Here is a 16153-nt window from a genome sequence, read left to right as displayed (position 1 = left end):
ACCCTTACTTCTGCACTGCTTCTGCCACCCCAGGGTTGACAGCCAGAGCCTGCTGCCTCCTGGTGAGGGACTGGGTGTAGTGGGGGGAAGGAGAGCCCAGGTGCTGAGGCTCTGGCTGTCCCCTTTATCCCTGCCTACCAGGTGTGCACGGCACTTTTGCATGAGCCCCTGTCACCTGGGGCTAGGGTGACCAGATGTCCCAATTTTATAGGGACAGTCCCGATATTTGGGGTTTTGTCTTATATGGGTGCCAATTACCCCCGTCCCCCTGTCCTGATTTTTCACCCTTTCTGTCTGGTCACCCTATCTGGGGCTGACAGCCAGAGGTTTTTTAAATTCACACATTCCCGACCCTCCCGTGGGAGGCCTGCCCCATAGTTTGAGAACTGCTGCATTAGAGGACTCAACCAGTCTTTCCTCTACATTCACCCTTTAAAATCAGAACAAGATTCTTTGGGTTGGTGCAGAAGAACGGGAAACTTGGAGGAACTCATGCTAGCCACTGAAGGGTTCTAGGTAGATTTGAAATGTCTATTCACCTTTGATCATAAGGACGTTCAATGAGATCCAAAGGCAGTCAATTCAAAACTGATACATAGCTTTTCACACAATGCAGAAGATATTACTGCCACAAGATATTGCTAAGGCCATTAGCTTAGCAGGATTCCAAAAAGGGTTAGACATTTTACTTGGGTAACAGAATGTCTTAAGTTATAATAGTAAAAGCTAAAAATAAACAAGAGCTATGGAAAAAAATATAAACCCTCAACTTGGGGCATAAGACATCCTCTAATGGGAATTAGGATCAAATTTTCTCTGGGAGCAAGTTATTCCATAACTACCCCACGTTAGGGTTTCTTCTTCTGAGGCTCCTGGTGTTGATCACTGTCAGAGATGGGTACTGGACTAGATGAGGCACATTGTCAGTTACTATGTTCCTGTGTTCAACTAGCAAAGTATGGGGAAGGAAAATGTGCCTTACCTTCCACTCTCGCCATCACGCTGTAGCTGATGTCAGCATTGACTCTTCTAGGCGGAATGGATATAAGGGTAGAGGTCCAACATGCTAAAACATCACTGATTGCTACGATCTTTATGAACCTTTGACTGTACCAAAATAAGCCATCTGTTGCACTCTGATAATGGGGTGGGAGGTGAGAAGGGCAGATGCTGTTCATCCTTGGTTCTGGTTTTTCAAAAAAATATCCAAATCTAGTAGGATGAGACTCTGATGTTCATTGAGTCAGAAATATAGGGTTGGAAGAAACTTCAGTGAGTCATTAAGTCCCGCCCCCTGTACTGAGGCAGGACCAACTAAACCTAGACCATCCCTGACAGGTATTTGTCCAAACTGTTCTTAACCTTCAGTGAGGGGGATTCCACAACTTCTGTTGGAAGCCTATTCTCGAATTTAATTAGCCTTCTAGTTAGTTTCCTTATATCTGACCTAAATCTCTCTTGCTGCAGATTAAACCCATTACTTTTTATCCTACTTTAGTGGACATGGAGAACAATTGATCACCATCCACTTTATAACAGTCTTTAATGTATCTGAAGACTATCATCAGGTCCCTCTTAAGTTTTTCTTTTTCAAGACTAAACATAATCAGTTTAACCTTTCTCCGTCAGATTTCCTAAACCTTATATCATTCCCCCCACCCCCCCGGACTCTTTCCAGTTTTGTCCACATCTTTCATAAAGTTTGGCACCCAGAATTGAACACCGGTATTCCAGCTGAAGCCTTACCAGTACCAACAACCTCCCGTGTCTTAATATGACACACCTATTAATAGGCTTCAGAATGATATTGGTCTTTTTTGCAGCTGCATCACATTGCTAGCTTATATTCAATTTGTGATCCCCTATAACCTTAAGATGCTTCTCTGCAGTGCTACTGCCTAGCCAGTTATTCCCCCTTTTGTAGCTGTGGATTTTTCCACCTCCCGCCGCCCCCCTTCCTAAGTGCAGTACTTTGCACTTGTCTTTATTGAATTTCATCTTGTTGATTTCAGACCAATTCTTCAATTTGTCATGGCAATTTCGAATTTTAATCCTGTCTTCCAAAGTGCTTGTATCCCTACCAACCTGTCATCTGCAATTTCAATAAGCATGATCTCCTCTCTATTACCCAAGTCATTAATGAAAATTCTCAACAGTACCAGATCCAGGACTGACCCCTACAGGACCTCACTAGATATACGCTCCCACTATGATAGCAAATCATTGATAACTACTCGTTGAGTATGGTCTTCTAACCAGCTGTGCACCCATCTTATAGTAATTTCATCTAGACCACATTTCTCCAGTTTGCTCATGAGTGTCTTTTGGGACTGTCACAAAGCCTTATTAAAATAAACATAACATCTACTTCTTCCATTCCCCACAATCCCCTAGGCCACTTACTCTGACAAAGAAGGAAATTAGGTTGATTTGGCCTGGTTTGTTCTTGACAAATCCATGCTGGCTATTCCTTGTAACCCTGTTACCATGTAGATGCTTCCAAATTTGTTTAATAATATGTAGGCTGACTGGTCTATAATTCTCTAGGTCATCTCTGTTCCCCACTTTAAAGATAGGTACTATGTTTGCCCTTCTTCGGTCCTTTGGGACCTCGCCATCGTCCAAGAATTCCCAAAGATAATTGCTAATGGTTTGGAGATTGTCAGCTAGTTCATTAAGTACCCTAGGTTGAATTTTATTAGGCCCTGCTGACTTGAATACATCTGATTTATCAAAATGTTCTTTAACCTGTTCTTTCCCTATTTTGGGGTTTTCAGTTGGAAAAAAGAGCAGGTCTTTAAAGAAGAGTTCCTCTGCCATTCTGACTAGGACGACATTGAAGGTTATTAACCTGCTGGTGCTTCATATAACTCCACATAGCACATCTGTTCTGTAACCATATCCTTCTTCATTAAATCTCTTATGCAAACCTGTGGGAAGAAGGCATAGGGAGGGATTTCCTTCTGGGAACTGGAGCTTTTCTATGAGGACTAAACCTCTTCATTTTCTACATTTTCTGGCCTTTGTTGGCAAGTATAGGACATAAACAGTAATAAAGCAAACCTATCTATTTGGTTTAACTCTTACTCACTTTGGATTTTATTTGTTTGTGTGCAGGAATCAACATTAACAGAGGTCTCCTATGCCTGGGGAATGTAATCAGTGCTCTTGGCGATGAAAATAAAAAGGGTGGTTTTGTCCCTTACAGAGACTCCAAGTTAACACGGCTGCTGCAAGGTAAAAGCCATACCGGTATAGTTCTGTTCTATAGTTAAAAATAAATATGTAACAAAATAATATGTCAAGAGCTGTGTAACCCTCAGGCCAAGTGTGTTACATTCCCATTGACCTGATATGAATGTATTATTTGTGCTTTATTCCACATACCCATGATCCTTAATCCCTCTGTGTTTTTGTTGTCTTGTCTTTGAGTGCAAATGCTTTGGGGTAGGGGCACAAACAACTCTAACTCTATCCTGCAGTGACACTATAAGGAAAAAAACCTTGAGACACTCTAAACTGCCTTTTTAAAATACATTAATCTAATCTGGAGGCACAATCACTAGTATCAACAAATCATAACTGAATGGTTACTGCACCATGTCACCACAGGGCAGAGCTAAGACATTTACACCTTAATGTGTTTTTTGTTTTTTGTTTTGTTTTTTGTTTTTTGTTTTTTTTTTTGGATTTCTTAAGTTTAACCTTAACTCTGAATTTTCTGAGTTTGTAATGCTTGTTTTTGTGATAAACACATTACAAGAATGTTATTTACCCTTAATTCCTGATCTGGAATCTTTAGTCTTCATCTTAATGACACTTTAGTCTGGGAATAAAAAGGAAATAGCTCAATTTACTAAATTAGTTTTTCAGTCTTCCTTTTCACAGTGAAGTAACTTGCTACACAAAACCATTTTACATCTTTCAAAACATGGACTGTAAGGTGCCATAACCTTCTTAAGAAACCCAGTTGAGTGAGCTGAATTTGAGCAGGGCCATTTGTGCTCTTCTCAGGAGACTTATGGCACAAAGCTGGATAATACAGACGCTGGGTGCAAAAGTAATAAGCCATTCTGGGCAGCTCATTGCCAGGGGGAGTATATTTGTTCAGATCCTCAAATGTAGGAGAATGAAGTCTGATCTGATGTTTGGCTGTCCAGAGAACCCATGAAATTTCATCTTCCAGGGGAGCTGATGCCAGCAGAAGTAAGAGTACCTGAAACATTTATATAGGGAATTGTGTAGCTGCTTGACATGAGACTCCCGTCAGCAGCATGTGATGTCAAACCACCGGCGTTTGGAGTAGAAACAGGAGGCAAAATAGCATATGTGAAAAATGTTGTTTAACTTTTTGAGGGGAAGAAGGAGGTGGGGTGACATATTTCAGTGGGGCTCTTACTAGTTGCTTTTCTTAACAGTGTTTCTTGTAATGGGAGAAATCAGCTATTGAGTATTACATGACTAGCACGTTAGCCAACACAGACAAGAGGTTTTGACCATTGTGTTTTATGGGTTTGGTGCACTCTTACAGCTCTGGGTTTCCATCACTAACCCACTTTGACATTTTCACTGTCTCAGTAATGCTTTGTCCCATTCTGTTTCTATTCAGATTCCTTGGGTGGTAACAGCCACACTCTCATGATTGCCTGTGTGAGCCCAGCAGATTCCAACTTAGAAGAAACCTTAAACACTTTGCGCTATGCTGACAGGGCGAGAAAAATAAAAAACAAACCAATAGTCAACATTGATCCTCAGGCAGCTGAACTAAATCATCTAAAGCAGCAGGTACTGGACACTTCCCTCCTTCAGCTGGAGGCTGGAAAACATCTGTTGTACATAGCAAAAGTGAGATAATCCTCATTGCATCAAATTCACGAAAGAGAAATAGACACTGAACTCACTTAGCTATGGGTCACCTTAAAGGAAATCCTTAAATGTTTCTTTGTGTGCAGTGGCCTCTTCTCTAATGCCACATGCTGCTTGAGATTCTCCACTGTAAGTGTGCTGCAACTGGAACATTTATTTTCTCCACTTTTAGGTTGGGCCTTCAAGGTCAAGCTTCGGTCATGGCCAAGTGTTGGTGTCCACCACAGTTTACATTTCACATTAACTGTGCACTGGACACACCATAAGAAATGTCACTGCCACCAAAGTGCAGCCATCTCCGGAGTGAAGTATGGCATCTAGCGAACACTGCACAGCTATACTGCCCAAGTTTAGGATAGGAAATGTAGAAGGGTTCATATGCAATCAATTGCAGGCAAATCTAGTTTAATCAAATTCTAGTTTGCTTAAAACATAAAGGATAATGCTTTCTCCCTATTTCTCCTGGCACTCTTGTAGGGACTCTTCAGTGAAGATGTGCTCATAAACTCTATCTTGTGTATCATGTGAAAGGTAACACTGTGCTGTCAAATAACGCTGGAGCATTGGTTCAGCGCTGACAGAGAGGGAAAAGCTCCCTCTTAGTCATTAATGTTAATTCCTGCAGCTCCAACTCTTTCTTAGAGGTCAGTGTGCTCTGAGCTGATTACTATAGAGGTAGATTCAAAGTTGGGTACTTTTTTTTTTCTGTTTCCCTCTAGGTACAACAGCTGCAGGTCTTGTTGTTGCAAGCCCATGGAGGGACGCTCCCAGTGTCTGTCAAGTAAGAATTGTAGACTAATGCTCTTAATATAACTAGAGGCCTTGATTCCCCGCACCTCCCCGTCCCCCACCTGACTAGCCCTCTTGTACTGAGGCTCTAGACTGCACTTGGTGCTAAGACAGGAACTAATTTTTCACTCAAGTATTTGTCAAGTCCTCTTTCTCACTCCTTTGTCATGCTCCCAGTATTTCGCTTCCATATGCAACAATACCCTCTGTAAGAATGCAACAGTCTAGCTGTAGTAGAGGAGGCATGGGGAGGAACTTGATCAATAATGGTAACATTTTAGTGGTGTAAATATCAGCCTTCTAAGAGGCTGCTAACAAACACTATGAGTAACTGACTTTATTTCCTCTCTAGCTTAATAGCAAACGCTAGTAAATCCAGGGAGGAAATGATGTGTGTGTGGGTTTGTCTTAGAGGGTGCATCTACTCCTAAGTGAATGCCATTTCTCAATTTAACACCAGCCACAGTGATGCTACCTAAATAGTATCCACTTGCCTATGTGATGCAGTAACTGTTTAACTTTTATAGTGCTTGAAGGTCTTAAATTCAGGATTTGGGTTTCACCAGTTATATCCTTCTCTCAAACTGATCCAGCCCCTGTTTGTCATAGTTCTGTTGGGAAATGTGCGGAGAACTTCAATCTCACTCCAAAACTTTACTAAAGTTGCAGTTGAGCTGTAGTTGGTCTTGTCTGACAGGCAGCTGCTGGGGTTACCCATAAAATTTCCCTGAGCAGGCATCTGACCCTGCTTTTTAAATTGAAGGGTGGGTAGCATTTTACTGACCATGTATTTCTCATATTGGATAAAATCCCTTGTACTGCCTCCTTCCAACTGGACACTTCTGCTGTATAGTTTCTCAATCCATCATCCAAACTGTAAATTAAAAGTAAGCAAAGATTACTTTTCCATCTTCCTAGACTGTAAGCTTCTCAATACAGGAGTTTTCTCTCTTCAATTTTCTGTCACAGTTCAGGGTGACTGCACCTGCATCTCAGCAAGGGTGCCTACCCTTAGGCTTCCAGCTCCCCAGCTGTTGCCTCTCTCAGGTGGAGATGCATGTCTCTCACCCTTCTGACCAGGGTATTTCCAGGTTGTACAGTTTCCTGCCTTCATTGTATATTTCCCAGCAAAGACAGTCTGCTTAAACAGACTTACTTGCTTTCTCTTGAGAGACTGATACCAGAATGATTGCCATGGATATATGACTACATGGTCTTTTTAAGGAAGCCTACTTTATTCTTAAGATAAAAAGCATGAGAGAGAGAACCTATTAAAAACAATAAAAGAACCCAGAACATATGCTAATAGGGCTTCTGGTAAGCTTAAGGCCATGCCTACATTACAAGCTTATGTCGACTCAAGTCATGTTGGCACACAGCTGCCGCAGTTACTACATTGCTTGTGTGCATGCGTACTTGGCTCCTTGTGTCGGTGGTGAGCATAAGCACTCCTGGTAAGTGTACTGATGCAGAGTGCGGTGCTCCATAGGTAGGTATCCTGTTGTACAACTTGCCACTGTCCAGCGCACTGTCTTTTAGGAAGATGCATGATGGGTCCTAAACAAGTCTCACAGGAGTGACTGGGAGCATGGTGTCAACTCACCAGTTTGCAACTGTCTGCATTCCATACTTTTTGTGACTTTTGTCAAAAACCTATGACCCTCCTCACTGTCCGCCATCTCTGACAGAAGCATGGAGCCTGCACAGCTCAGCACTATTGTCATGAGTGTTGCGAGAACAGGGTACGTGATCCTGGAGTATTTGCAAAGCCATAAGAAAAACCAAATGAGAGGGAACATGACATTTCCTTGGAGGACAGATAGCTGTGGACCATAGTGAGAACCAATTCAAGGTTGTTGGTGGCACTCACAGAGAAGCTGCAGCAGGTGGAGCATTGCTTCCAGACCCGAGAAATAAGCACTGACTGGTGGATTGCATCATAATGTGGGTTTGAGATGACTAGCAGTGGCTGCTGAACTTTTGGGTGCGGAAAGCCAACTTCCTGGATCTGTGTGCTGAGTTCGCCCGAGTCTCTGGCGCAGAGATATCAACGTGAGCTGCTCTGACCATGGACAAGTGAGGGGCATTTTGTATGAGGGAAATTTGCTATGCCAGATTGCTGCCCATCAGTTGGGAATCAATTTGGAGCTGGGTAAATCCACTGCAGGTGCTGTTGTAATACCAAGTGTGCAGAGCCACTAATTGCTTCCTGCTATCTAGGACTGTGATTCTGGGCAATGTGCAGGATATAGTACGTGGATTTGGCAGCAGTGGGGCTCCCAAACTGCAGTGGAGCAATAGATGGCATGCATATCCCTATTTTAGCACCAGACCACGGCGCCACTGAGTACATCATCAGAAAGGGCTACTTTACTATGGTTACATAAGCAATGGCAGATCACCGGGGTTGCTTCAATGACGACAGTGTGGGCTGGTCAGGGAAGGTGCATGACATTTGCATCTTTAAGAATACAGGATTGTTTGGAAAGGTACAAGCAGGGACTTTCCCAACTGGTGGATTACCATTGGGGATGTTGAAATGCCAATAGTGTTGGGGGCGTCCCAGCCTACCCTTTGCTCCCCTGGCTCATGAAGTCATACATTGGCCATCTCGACAGATCAGCAGGTGCAAAATAACCATTAAATGGGCTTTTGGTCATTTGAAGAGTCACTGGCATTGTTTACTCATAAGATTGGACCTCAGTGAGAAAAATATCCCAATAGTTAGGACTGCCTGCTGTGTCCTGCATAATATGTGAAGCAAAGCAGGAAAAGTTTCTGCTACGGTGGAGCAGCTGTCTGCTGAATTTGAGCAGCCAGATACATGGGCTATTAGAAGAGCTCAGTGCTATGCTATATGACTCGGAGGTTTTGAAGACAGGTTTTTAACAGAGAGCCAGAGTAGGGTATGATGGTGTTGGGTGCTCTACCTGTCCCTGTTCTTTTGTGCCCTGGTAAGAATCGTGTGGTGATTGCTACACATGTAGGCATATAATTTTGTGTGTGAATGATCCTATGAGTTGTGTAACAAAAACAAATACATTAAAAACTTAGTAAATTAATAGAACAGAAATTCTGAAGGGGAAAGGACCTTCATGTCCATCTTAACTAAACACGTACACCTACCTGTGAAGGTCACAGTTGGTGAATATGAAGCTGTGATTGTCATTAATGTTCCCCTAATGCCATGTGGATTGTTCAGGAAGTGCATACAGAGGTCCCCAATATTGAGTTCTCAGTGGGCTGCAGAGGGTGGCGAGCACAGGATTGTTGAACCTGCATGTTCACCAGTGTGCAGCACCTGTGTTCTGCTGCCTGAGAAGCCCTAGTATGTCCTGGTGCATCTCCTTTTCCTGTTGGGACTCCTGGGCCTTTGTCCTCTCCACTCTTTCCTTCTCCAGAATGTCCACAACGTTCATCCTCCAGGCTCTGTGCTCAAGGCCTGATACAGCACTGATTTGCAGGATCTCATTGAACATGTCATCCCGAGTCCTGTTCTTTCCTCCTTATCTGGCTCAGGCATTCTGCAAGTGTGGAGGGGGAGACTTTGAAGGCCACAATGGCAGCAGCTGAAGATAAAACAGAGGTACCATTAGCAGCATATTCTCTACAGAAAACAAAACTTAAAATGCGGATCTCACTCACCTTGCTCCCCTAAAGTTATAAGCACTACATTCTCGCTTCTTCTGCTTGGGATTGCTTGTGAATAGTGCCAGTGACATCACCAGCCATGGTCAGTATGGCCTGCTGGAGGATGTGGAAATGAGGGGGGAATTGCTCTGTTGCATGATTCTAGTAGCATAGGGCAATGGCACTGAATGCTGGCACTGTTTTCCACAGATGATGGTGGTTTTAGCTAGCATCTCATTCTTGAGGGTAACAAAGGCAGAGAACACAGCTGCAGCTCATGTCCTGAAGCTGCCCAGGCCCAGATGCTGCTAGCCTGTGTACTGCAATAGTGTCGTCTGAAGTTATCACTGAGTGGCATGGGAAAGTGTCCTATTGCGGAGGAAGAAATAAGGCAGCTCTCCCTAGAAATTTTTGGCAGAATACTCTCATGAAAGTTTCATCGTGATCTTAGGAAGATTCAAGGGACATCCCTGTGTACATACATAAACTACTGCACATGCCCCCACGTAATCTTGGAGGGAAATGAAAAGCAGATGGCAATTCTACCTCTTTTGGTTGTATGAATAAATTAATGAAAAGACCGTGTCCTGCTACTTTGAGAGTGCCAGCTTTGTAATTGAAAATAATGGTTCCTTTCCCTGTATCAGGCTTGCCTGTGTTGGACTGTGGTGGAGTCAAAACAAACAAATAAATCCAGGTCCTGGCTTGCTGCGTAGCTGGATTCCCTGGTCCCCTGTCCCCCATACTCCTCTTCATCCACTACCTCCACTGTTCATGGCAGGGGCTTGTGACTCGGGGCCCTTAGAGGTATCCCCGGTGCTGTGGGAGTGGTGGTGGTGTCTCCATCAATATGGCATGCATCTTTTCATAAAAGCAGCACGTCTGTGGCTTCGCACCCAGTTTGATCATTGGCCTCCCTGGTCTTCTGGTACGCCTGCCACTACTCCTTTGCTTCTCACCCAGTACTGCCGCTGGTTCCTGTCATTCATCTTCTGCATCCCCTGAGCAATTTGTTCATAATGTCAACATTTTACGGCTGGTCCACAACTGTGCCTGCACAGCCTCTTCTTCCTGCAGGTCCACGATATCCAATATCTCCTGTCAGTGCATCTGGAGCACGTAGCCAACATAGTCTGCTGGAGAGTTGCACTCAACAGTGAAGAGCTGCTAGTTATGATCACCAAGTCTAGTAGCCAGGAAAAGGAATTTCAACAATTTGCAGGGCTTTAAAGGGGATTAGGTACTTATGGATCTCTGTGACACCTGGGCAGTGGAATTCACAATGGTGACTAAAGCAGTCAGTGTAGAGCATTGTGGGACAGCTCTGGAGGGCAGTTAGTGTCAACATAAATCATGCAGTGTCTACACTTGCATTGTGTCAACCTAAGCACACTGATCGTGGTTCTATGCTGCTCAGGGAGCTGATGTTACTATGTTGGCGTAACGGGGTGCTTACAGTGGTGGGAGACTGATTGTAAGTGTAGGCACATGCACAGCTAGGTTGACATAAACTGCTTTGTGTCAACCTAACTGTGTTGTGTAGAGTAGGCCTAATGTATTCTTGTGAGAAAAGTCTTCCAACACTCCCCTGGGGCTTCCTTATAGTTGCCGGTTCATAACTGCTTCAGCTGAGAACAAGTACCCTCATGACAAGTTTAGGCCACTCTTTTATACAGTTCCAGGAGTTTTTGAGCTGGACTTTCCAGAAGCAGGTCATTACAATACACGTGTCTCTCTCTCTCTCCCTCCCCCCCCTCCCCCCCCCCAAAGCATGTCTTTGAAGGTTGGATCTAGAGGGGTAGAACTTATGTTCCCTTCACCTCAAGGTACTTCCTAAGGAAATCCATTTCCAACGTATTGTTCCAAAAAGACCTTTGAACTTCCTCATACCTTCCGAAGATTGCAGTAATCTGTCTTCTTGCTAAAGAAGTTCCATAAAATCTCACAATAATACATACACTGTATAGGAAATGAAAATGTTTATCCAACAGGTATTAACCCAAATTCAATAAGGTTTAACTTAATTCAATAAAGTTCATTCAGGATACTGTCAGTCTGTAACAGTAAACATCTCATTGGCATTAAAATAATAAACACTTGTCTTAATTAGTGTGAAGCCATCAGAGAATCTGCAATCCCTCATGGAGAAGAACCAGTCCCTGATGCAGGAAAATGAAAAGTTGAGCCGAGGTCTGAGTGAGGCAGCTGGTCAGACAGCCCAGATGTTGGAGAGAATCATTCTGGTAAGGCTCAAAATTCTATGTGAAGAGCTTTTAGCTACACACTACTGTTTCCCACCTGTTGGAAATTGACCACTAACAGTGTTCTAATGGTATTCAGGAGCATCTGACTCTGGAGGACTAAAGCTAAATTTGTAGGGAACATATTAAATGTCCAGTAGCAATATGATGTTAAGCTACAGAATGCATCTGGTTCCACAGCCTGCAGGTTTTGACTCAAATGTACTAGAACTGGAATACATTGCACTTTGCTCTGAAAATGCATTACCCACAGGAATACAACACTGAATACCAACTTTTCTATTTCCCAAGTTCTCCCATCAGTCACTGTGGCTCTGTGTGTCTTGACTATTTGGAGGCCATTTGCCCTCAGTGGTTGTACTGCCAAACTTTGTGATTCCAGGGTTAAATAAGTCAAAATGTGTCTTGCATGCCAACTTCTCCCAAAAGCTCCTAATACCTGCTCTTTTGTTGGCTTTGGAAAAAACTCCAGACTTACTTTAAATTAAAGGGAACTAACCTTCCCCTGAGTGTGCAGAAACCTGTACTGAATCACAATGCAAGTCACCTTACAGTAGAATGATGAAGCAGTATTGCTACAAAGAAGATAGCTGTTTCCTGCTTCTCCTTCTATAATTCAGTATCTAATTGACTTTTTTCTTTTCTTAGACAGAACAAGAAAATGATAAGATGAATGCCAAACTAGAGGAACTCCGGCAGCATGCTGTGTAAGTCCCATCCAGTTTCATGTGCTGCAGAAGTGCCCTGCAACACTGTTCATTTCATTGATTGGCTCTGCATTTGTTATTCCAAAGTCCATCTGTATGCAGGGAGGGTGAGCAAGTATGTTGGCAATACCCTATGCAATTGCCAAGCAAGACCCGTGGACTCAGTTGCATGTCTGAATTTTTTAGGTGCAAACTTGATCTGCAGAAGCTGGTAGAGACTCTGGAGGATCAGGAGCTCAAAGAGAACATAGAAGTGATTCGTGATCTCCAGCAAGTGATAGTCCAGTTACAGGTAAGAACTGACCTAGGGAATGGGAAGATCCCTGTATCAAATGAGCTTCCTACTGAGATGAACTCAGTGGTATGGTGCCAGTCTGCTAGGTAGTGGTTTCTTTAAAGCCCTGCTAAATAAGCCCTTTGCACAGGTGTGTGGCTGTTAAATGGCTCTTGGCAAGTTACTTTAATATAGACTTCCTGTTGAAACTTCAAAGCCACAAAATGACCATTTTATGCTCAGATAGCTGCTCGCTCCAGAGTAAATGAGTATCCTCAGAAGAATGCTGTGAAGTGAGACTATTGCACAAATTTACAGCCCAAAGACTGGGTAATGCAGGGCGCAAAAACAACTCTTGGAAGCTCAGGGTTTTAGCTTCTATATTTCTAGTAAACGGCCCTATTGGAGGGAGCTGGAATTGTTTGAAAATGTCATGTCCTTGTCTAATATATGATTCTTCCATGTTCCCCTTCCTAGATGTCCCTCAAACCTCCAACCACCCCGTAAGAAACTGGCTGCCAATTCTGTGCAGTGCAGGAAGTGTCTGATAGGGAGTAACTTTGGCTTGTCAATTGAGACTGCGTTCAAAAGAGGCGTTCACTGTTGCTGTTAAAATGGGATGCCAGTGACCTTCCCTTCCTAGAGAGGAGAGTTTTTTCAGATCAGAGGAGAGTCTAGAGAAGCCTTTGCTGTTCTAAATGGACAGCGAGGAGCCCTTGTTAACTGCACATCACTTCTCACTGCTGTACATTAAAGTGCTCTGTTTGCGCTACACAGGATGAAAGTGCTGCCTATGTGGCAGCATCCATGGAAGCTGTTGCTGAGATGGCAAACTCTGAGCAAGAATCTGACGCTGTAAGTAGTGGGGGGGGTCTGATATACTGCAGATTTTGACTATATGTAAATGTTCTTATTCACTCAGTAACTGCATCTTTCCTGTTCCCTAATCCCATGTGTTTGTCACTTTATAGTTACTTCCTACCATCTATCCTTCCTCCTTTACTGTACCCTTTCCTGTTTTTTTTTTCTCCTTCTTAAAATTATAAAGTTATGTTTTTAAAAAAAAAAAAAATGTCCAAGCATTTTATATAAATACTGCTGCTTACTTCAGTAGTATTCAACTGTTCTGCTAACTATGTTCAAACTGCCAATGCAAGCACTGAGGAGCTCCTTGGAATTCGTTTCTTCTGGCTAATAATTGTCTATATTCCAGCAAGCAGAAACCAGCCAGGACAGCAAGAGATCCCCAGATGCTTTCACCACCCAGCATGCCCTCCGCCAGGCAGAGATGTCCAAAGCATTGATAGAATTAAACAAAGCCCTGGCTCTGAAAGAGGCCTTGGCCAAGAAAATGACCCAGAATGACAGCCAGCTGGAGCCAATACAGTCCCAATACCAGGTAAATGCTCCTTTCCAGGAAGGCTCATGGAAATATCTGTCCAATGTTGTCCTCTTCTTCATCCCATATGTGCATGTTTTGTAATGCTAGTGGGGGAAGGGATTAATCAGAACATGAGCATTCCCCTGGTGGTTCTCATAGTAAGAACTCCATATGTCTTGAGGTGTGGTATGAGAGAGCCTCTGTCACAGAACTCTGCCATCTCTGGAATGGTAATCTTCTAGCTGTAGGTGCCCACAGGTGGCAGAACTATGGTGCCTAAATGGCTGCACGTCGTTCTAAGCAGCCAGTCCTTGCTGCTTCTGATCAGGACACTGGCTACTGACTGTTCCATGTAGTCCCAGTCTTCCAACTCACCCCTCAGAATTGCACTTCTGCTGTGGCAGTGCTTAGCCTCCATGGAACTCAGCCACTGCTGCCATTGAACTGGCTTCCTCTTTTTCCTATAAGTTCAAAAATGATGGATTCCAGCACCCCCCTGACTTATTGATCAAAACATGACTGCCAGACTAAAGGCTAACTGCAGGTGTATATTGATCTGGCTCCTACAGCTGCTGCATGGAGAAGTCTTCTGATTCCTCCGACAATAGTGCAGTTGTCCAACCTATTGAAGGGAAACATGGCTCCCCAAGACCTTATCTAGCTTTGTCCCTAGCCATTGGGATTTCAAGACTTGAAATCTCTCTGCTCCTGTCTCCTTTCTAGACTAATATCAAGGGCCTGGAGTTGGAGGTCAGCAGCCTGCAAAAAGAGAAGGAAGAACTGATCCTTGCACTACACACTGCAAAGAAGGATGTTAACCAAGCAAAGTAAGGCTGGCTAGAAAGGCCAAGTAGATTAGAGAAATGAGCATCTACTGGAACCAATCAGTGGCAATTGGCCTGGCCATTGCAGCACATACTGACTACTGGAATAAAACGTAAAATCCTAAATTCCAAACTGTGTTGCAATGAATGGGCTTGTCTCCTCCATGACTATGTCCCATTTGATATATCTGCACACTTCAGGTGCTGGGTGTAGTTTTTATCACCACACTATACAATGAACCAAGCTAAGGAATTGAATTCACACCCCTGTCAGGTCATGAGGGCTCTGGGGAATCGCTTCACAAACCTTAACTACTTCATTGAGACAATGAGTATATTTTTAGGCTGTGGAAGGGTTCATGTTTGGCACTAGGAAGGTGCCTACTGTATCATGCCAGTCTGTAGGTAAAAACATAAAGTGTGAGGTGGGGGGAATACCCTCAACTCTGAATGAGTAAATTTTCAATTTCTCTTGTAGAGAATCTATTCTGACCTAGTGCATCCTGCTAGGAGTTGAGATGGGAAAGGGGAGGCCCTTGAGACTTAACGCCCAGAACAGGGAGCCAAAGCATTATTCTTAGCCCTGCTACAGACTCTGATGTTGTGTAGTTTTCTCCTTTCTCAGTGCCTCAGTTTCCCATCAATAAAACAAGAATAATGCATACTTGATGTGATTTGTTGGGAAGGACTTGTCAGACTTATTTATCTTTAAAGCGCTTTGCCGTCTGCTGATTAAATCTATTCTTATCGCTAGCCTCTTTAGAGTATACTCCTGTTTTTCCAAATGGCTTGGGGAACAGCTGAAACTTTTGGATAACCAGGCATTCAGTTAAACAGAAGTACTATTTTTGATCTTGGTTCTAGCTTCGGGCTGGGAGGCAAAGGTCTGGGTACAGTGGGAGTTGCAGGCTGAAGACACTCTGGGGAGCTGCTTTGCTCAATTGGCCACTGTTGTCTTTCCGGGCTATGAGCCAATGAGCTCTGTGTGTCAGCCCCTCTCCTGCACATGTTGCCTGCCCTGGGCTATGGCCGGACACTGCCCCTCAGTGATGGTTCCAGTGTCCGTGAAATTCCTGCATTGATGGTCACTGGCAGGGTTTGTGTCCTGGGCTGCAGGGCTCTATGATGGGAGAGGAGGGCTGACTAGAGAGGCTGCTATGGATACAACTAGTTACAGGCTGCATTTTTGAACTGGGCACAATGCTGCAGCCATGGAACCAGATTGTGAGTGGATATATTGTTGCACTGGTATAGCATGAATTATACTCCTTGCTGAGTATTAGCTTAGCATGAAGAGGTTAATTGAGAAGTTATTAGTGGGCTACTTGGGGAGTGCACTGTGGATTCAGATAACTAGAATTTTCAGATAAAGGAAATTCTAGTTAAGTGGGAGTGTACCGTATTACAGTTCTAGACTCTAT

General features: G+C 43.6%; 1 protein-coding gene across 1 annotated transcript in view; it reads left to right on the top strand.

The window, feature by feature from the left end:
- The window catches only part of KIF4A (kinesin family member 4A), a 40409-nt gene that overhangs the window by 9006 nt on the left and 15250 nt on the right, over positions 1-16153 (top strand). The window contains exons 9-17 of the mRNA XM_077826046.1: positions 3118-3237; positions 4610-4785; positions 5586-5647; positions 11396-11528; positions 12195-12253; positions 12440-12545; positions 13305-13382; positions 13741-13926; positions 14632-14735. Coding sequence (XP_077682172.1) covers positions 3118-3237; positions 4610-4785; positions 5586-5647; positions 11396-11528; positions 12195-12253; positions 12440-12545; positions 13305-13382; positions 13741-13926; positions 14632-14735 — 1024 coding nt within the window. The remainder of the gene's footprint in view (positions 1-3117; positions 3238-4609; positions 4786-5585; positions 5648-11395; positions 11529-12194; positions 12254-12439; positions 12546-13304; positions 13383-13740; positions 13927-14631; positions 14736-16153) is intronic.

Source organism: Eretmochelys imbricata, chromosome 9 (assembly GCF_965152235.1).
Source record: "Eretmochelys imbricata isolate rEreImb1 chromosome 9, rEreImb1.hap1, whole genome shotgun sequence".
NCBI classification, from domain to species: domain Eukaryota; kingdom Metazoa; phylum Chordata; order Testudines; family Cheloniidae; genus Eretmochelys; species Eretmochelys imbricata.
The sequence above is the reverse complement of the archived record's forward strand: the minus strand, read 5'-3'. Positions and strand labels throughout refer to the sequence as shown.